General features: G+C 52.7%; 1 protein-coding gene across 1 annotated transcript in view; it reads right to left on the bottom strand.

The window, feature by feature from the left end:
- Positions 1–4917: 4917 nt before the first annotated feature.
- Positions 4918–5217, bottom strand: part of FRMPD2 (FERM and PDZ domain containing 2) — a 79539-nt gene continuing 79239 nt past the window's right edge. The window contains exon 28 of the mRNA XM_012651258.1: positions 4918–4966. Within this exon, the coding sequence (XP_012506712.1) occupies positions 4918–4966 (49 nt within the window). The remainder of the gene's footprint in view (positions 4967–5217) is intronic.

Raw genomic sequence — 5217 nt, 5'->3', positions numbered from 1 at the left:
TTTTACATTAGTTTTGTCATTATTTTTGTATGGAAATTTAAACTTCTTCAATATTGTCAGCTTTGTAGTTTTGTTACGCTTTTTGTCTATCGCAGTAAGTCGGAGGAAGTTATCATTTATCATTTTAGATCTGATAAAACTAGAACCTGTCTTCTACCAGTTTTTCTCTGATGTGTTTTTTTAAACTATGTAATTTTAGTAGAGGAAGTGAGCTTTGAATCTCAATCATTTTTCCAGCTCTCCCAGTTGTATCTATGAAGTTGTCCTCCCTGCCCCCCAGGGAGACCCCGACTCTGCCACGTGTTCCCCGTTACACGGCATCGAGTGTGTTGCTGGCCCGCGTCGTGCTCCGCCAGCACTGCTGCTGCTGTGTGTTTGCCAGTCCCACGTGGTTTTCGTTTGCTCTTATGCTGTTGGCCGTAAGTCCTAATACCTGGTACTGCTGGATCTACCACTTTGCTCTTCTTTCTTTATTAGATATTCCCATCATATTTTTCCTTCATATAATCTTTAACAAGCAGGTGTTAAGTCCAAAAGGAAAATCCTTTTAAAAGAACTTACAGCCATGTGGAGCTGTATAGGAAGGATACAGAAAGATATCAGAACATATTGTCCTTTTGGCCTTCGACCCAAAGCCCTTCGCAGCCTCCTTCCAGGAAACCGGGGGCACTTTGATCATCGGGGACACTCCTGTGTCCGGTGAGGAACTGAAACGTGCGGACTGGAATGTCGCATCTGGCCTGGGAGGTCGCACCATGTGCCGGGGCGGCAGGGAGACCTCACCTGCCCTGGTTCGTCTTGATGGAGGAGGTTGGCTCTCGGCCCCTTTGACAAAGGGAAGCCCCCACCCTTACCTCACCCCACCCCACACACAAACCTTTGCTGGACATAAACCCCAGAACTGAAAAGAAGTCACGGTCACTGTTAAAAAATGAGTCCCAGAAATGAGAGGCATGATCTTCTTGAAGTTAGCTCTTAAAACGGGGTCAGGCCCCTGGGCCACAGGCTCCCTTCCCGGTGGCAGAGCTGGAGGGTAGATTCTCGGGACCAAGGTAATCTGAGGGTTCTCCCGTCAAAAGGAAGTCCGTGCAGAAACCCTCAGTCTCTGCCGCAGGAGACTGTCTCGCTCCGTGTTTACCTAAAACAATAAGCGGGTTTTAATGAGCATCACAGCCGTTTGGCTGGCAACCTTCCCTCAACAGAACTGCTCCATCCTCTTCTTAATCCTCTGGAACCACAGGGGTTTTTTAGCCTCATAAAAGAGAAATATTTTGTGAGGAAAAAGTAGGACTCGTGGCACTTGATGGAAGATGTGTGTGTTACACAAATTCACGTGGAAAGGCACATTCTGGGGAAATGTAAAAAGGCACCAAAAGTAGAATCAGACAGAGATAGTGTGACTCTACCCCTCCCAGCTGTATGATCTTGGACAAATTCAACCCTCTAAGCTCATTTATGAAAGCAAAATAAGAATACCATTCAAAGTTGTTGTGAGGATTAAATTAAATCGCTTACAGAAATTACCTATGTACTATCACTGTCATAATGTCTAAAAGGACCAAACAAAATAATGTGCGATGTAGGTTTAAAGGATGCCCTCCTCCATCCGCAGCCAAAGCCCTCTTGTTAGCCTCTGAGACTTCTCGCTACTGCCAGGGCGAATGAGACCATATATGCAGCAGAGGCCCTCAACCTTACGGAGCTTATGGAGACTTCTGGAGAATTTAAAGAATGTTAAGAGCTGCTTCCAAAGAGAAGCACACAAGTCAACATTCTGGATGTGAGGTCCCTGGAGGCAGCGAAGCGCATGTGGGGGCCGCTGCAGGGAGCCCAAGCTGAGAGCTCACACTGGGAGCATTCACACTTGCTGTCTGCGGGGGAGGGGAACCCGCTGTCCTTCCTGTGCAGGGCAGGCGATCGCGACAGGGCTCTCCCTCACCGCATCCCAAGCCGTCTCCACAGCTGAGGCCCAGCCAGTCCACCCGTTCCTGACACCCTCACCGTCTCCACAGCTGAGGCCCAGCCAGTCCACCCGTTCCTGACACCCTCACCGTAGGGGAGCACTTCTTCCCGCCCCGCCCCACACTTCATGGGAGGGTGCAAGTCCAGCTGCCTAGTGCCTTCGTCTAAATGGAAGAAAACAACAGGATTGAATGCGTTAAAAGCTTTGTACCATCTCACTGAAGTAATTTCCCCCTTTATGATTTATGATAGAAATAGCTGACATCTTTCAAGTGCTCACACTAAACATTGGCACGCATCGTCACCTAACCCTTACAGTAACAGCATGAGGTGCGTTTCATTGTCTCCATTTGGCAGTCAGCTGCATCATCGACAGTTTGAAGTCATTTGCTGAGACCTCCCAGCCAGAGAGTGGCGGGGCCAGGCTTCAAAGCTGAGCCTCTCCGACCACAACGCCCCCACCACTGCTACACTTTTTGCCCCCTGGCTCAGAGGCGCTGGCCCCATATCTCAGTGGGACATTTCATGAGCACTGACTCTTGTGGTCCTTAGTTGCTTTACGGTGGTCCCAAAAGATTGCTCGGCCTTCTTCTTTCGACTCCCCAGCCCCGAGGAGCCCCCTCCAGGAGGGTTGCCCTCCACACACGAGCTGTTCCTTGCTTGCCCCACACTTCTCTGAATCCGTAATGTGCACCCCCAGCACTGTCGCTGTCTCCCTCCCCCACAGATGGCTGTGCCTGGTTTTCAAAGCCTCTGAATCATCCGCTCTATTAACTTGTTGCTTCCTATTTCAGATAAGAGGCAGCCCTTTTGTGCTATTTGAATTTCAGATATTCACTCTCCTGATCAGCTTGCCTGCCACTGTCCTCTGAGGATCCAGTTCAGTCATGCCTGGTGACTGAACTTCCTTTTATACAGCCGGGAACAGGGAGCTGGGACACAATGGGATGAAAGTGAACGAGTGTGTTTTCATTATACCCGACTCTTCACAAACCGACACCTTGGTAAGTTTCGATGCACTGTGGAGATGTGTTTACAGGAAAGGTTCTTGAACGTTTAGCAGCTTTTACATATATTGTAGGTACTTTAACGCAATGTTGGGGGTTACGATGCGGAGAATTTAACCTCCTCGCCATCTGACAGTTTCGGTTGTACTTACTCCCCTAGCGTCGTCATCGGGGTGCTCTGACCCTGGCCTGGTGACCCGGGCCCAGCTCCTGGTGCATTAACAGCTTGGCTTTCCTGGTTCCGACCTATACCCAGTGGCTCAGCAAGAAGGGCCCCGTTAACTGACACCAGGACTCTTCTCTGAAATAGCTCTAGCCTAGAGGCAGGCGGGAGCGGACAAAGCAGGAATCAGCACTTGGCGCGCAGCTCCCCAGAAGAGAGAGAACAGGAGAGTTGTGCCCCCACCCCCGTGCAGGAGGCCGCGCAGACGGGCGCTCAACACGTGGGCCGTGGAGTGGGGCATCAACCGGGGATTGAAGTCTGACTGTCGCTTGCTTACTGGGTGACCTTGGGAAAGCCCCAGATGTGTCATGTGTGAGGAAGGTGGGGACAGTTCCTATCTTGTGGGGTCACTGTCATGGAACATGGACCACAGTAAGCGCTCCATGAAAATGGACACCACGATGACGCATGATCCCCCAAGGGGATGCAGGGGGAACTCGGTGACACCCACGGACCGTTGTCCCAGCCAAAGCGGACTGAAAACACTGAGCCCCACCGGAAGAGCTCAGCTGCAGCCCAGCCAGACCGCGAGAGACCCACCTGCGGGCGCTGTCCTGCGGGCCCACGGGCTCCTCTAGGTCTTCCCACCTGCTCTCACTCTCGTAAGACTCCTCCGGAGGCGAAGGCTCTGGGAGGGTGCCCCAAGAACAGAACTGTGGCAAGGGAATTGTCCACGAATCTGCCTCCAAACACTCTCCACAGGGTAGCTGGCCTTCGGTTGTGGAGCCCTCGCTAACAGAATGGGTTCCGGGTGGGTGGCACGTGTCAACTTCCTCATCGTCCCTGTCCGGTTCAGGACTAGAAAACAGAAACCCATGTGTCTCCAGCCTTAATCAAAAATCCCTTGCCCGGCCTCACCTTGCCTCTCAGGATGTCGCCATGACGCGCCGTGGGACCCAGCCAGCCTCCGAACAGCCCTTGCCAGCAACTGCTCTGGGCACCGGGAAGCAAACAGAGAATAAGGCCCAGCCCCTGTCCTCGAGGAGCCCCAGGCTAACGAGAAGGAAGATCGGTAAACGAACGCTACAGTCCAGGCAGTACGGGCCGCGGCAGAGGCCGTGCAGAGCACCTGGCGCAGGGAGCGCCTTCCAAGCTCAGGAGACGACGACGGGGCACTTGCCAGGGGGCACTGCGAGCAGAGCAGTGACCCGGTGCTAGGACTGACTCTTCACATGGCAAGCAGAGTCGGTCAGACCACACGCAAGTTTATTCACTTTTCTGGAACCTCAGCTTTCTCATCTGAAAAAGTGGATGGTCAAGAAGCTTACAGGATTGCTGGGAAGCTTAAACTGCATAATTCTGATAGAGCCCTTCTGCGGCTCGCGTGCGGTGAGCTTTCCGAACACTGAGAGCTGTGCCCACTGCCGTGACTGCGATGACTGTTTCAGCAGAGGAGCTAGATGGAAAGGGCCGGGGAGGGGGTTGGGAGCGACTGGAGCAGGCGACCTTCAAAGCACCTTGTGCAGAGATAGGTCCTTTGCTGAGCACTGAAAACATGCCTATTTAGAGAGGCAGCCAACTGGAATGACATTTACTCCCCACAGAAGGACACGGGAGGCAGACGAATGGTGAAGCTCGTTATCTGGCAATGCAGCCGCAGGCGCAGCGGTCAAAGAACAAGCGTTCCGGGCTGCCAGGATCGCCACACACGCCTCTTGATTGGACAGAGCAGCCTGTGCAGGCGCAGGCATTTCGCGCAGCGCTGCAGACATGCAGAGAAGGCGCTCAGAAAATATCTGTCGAAAGTCTGATTAGAGAGGATGAGAGGGAAAATCTAAGAGAAAAGCACAAAGATTTAGCTTTTTACCAAACGCAGGGATTCTGGTTCATCAGCTTCCTTTCCCGACCCACCCACCCCCCAGCCCTGCGAATCAGAGGGCTGGCTTTGTCATGTTCCGCTGCCCTCCCTTCCCTTTCCCTTACCCTTAAAAATCAGCTCTGGTGCCTGCCTATAGCTACAAACCCCCAACCCCCAGAGAGCCCACCCCCCTTCCCAGTGGAGCCAGCCCAGAGCGGAGCTCCCAA

This window comes from Propithecus coquereli, unplaced genomic scaffold (assembly GCF_000956105.1).
Source record: "Propithecus coquereli isolate 6110/MARCELLA unplaced genomic scaffold, Pcoq_1.0 Scaffold351, whole genome shotgun sequence".
NCBI lineage: Eukaryota > Metazoa > Chordata > Mammalia > Primates > Indriidae > Propithecus > Propithecus coquereli.
The sequence above is the reverse complement of the archived record's forward strand: the minus strand, read 5'-3'. Positions and strand labels throughout refer to the sequence as shown.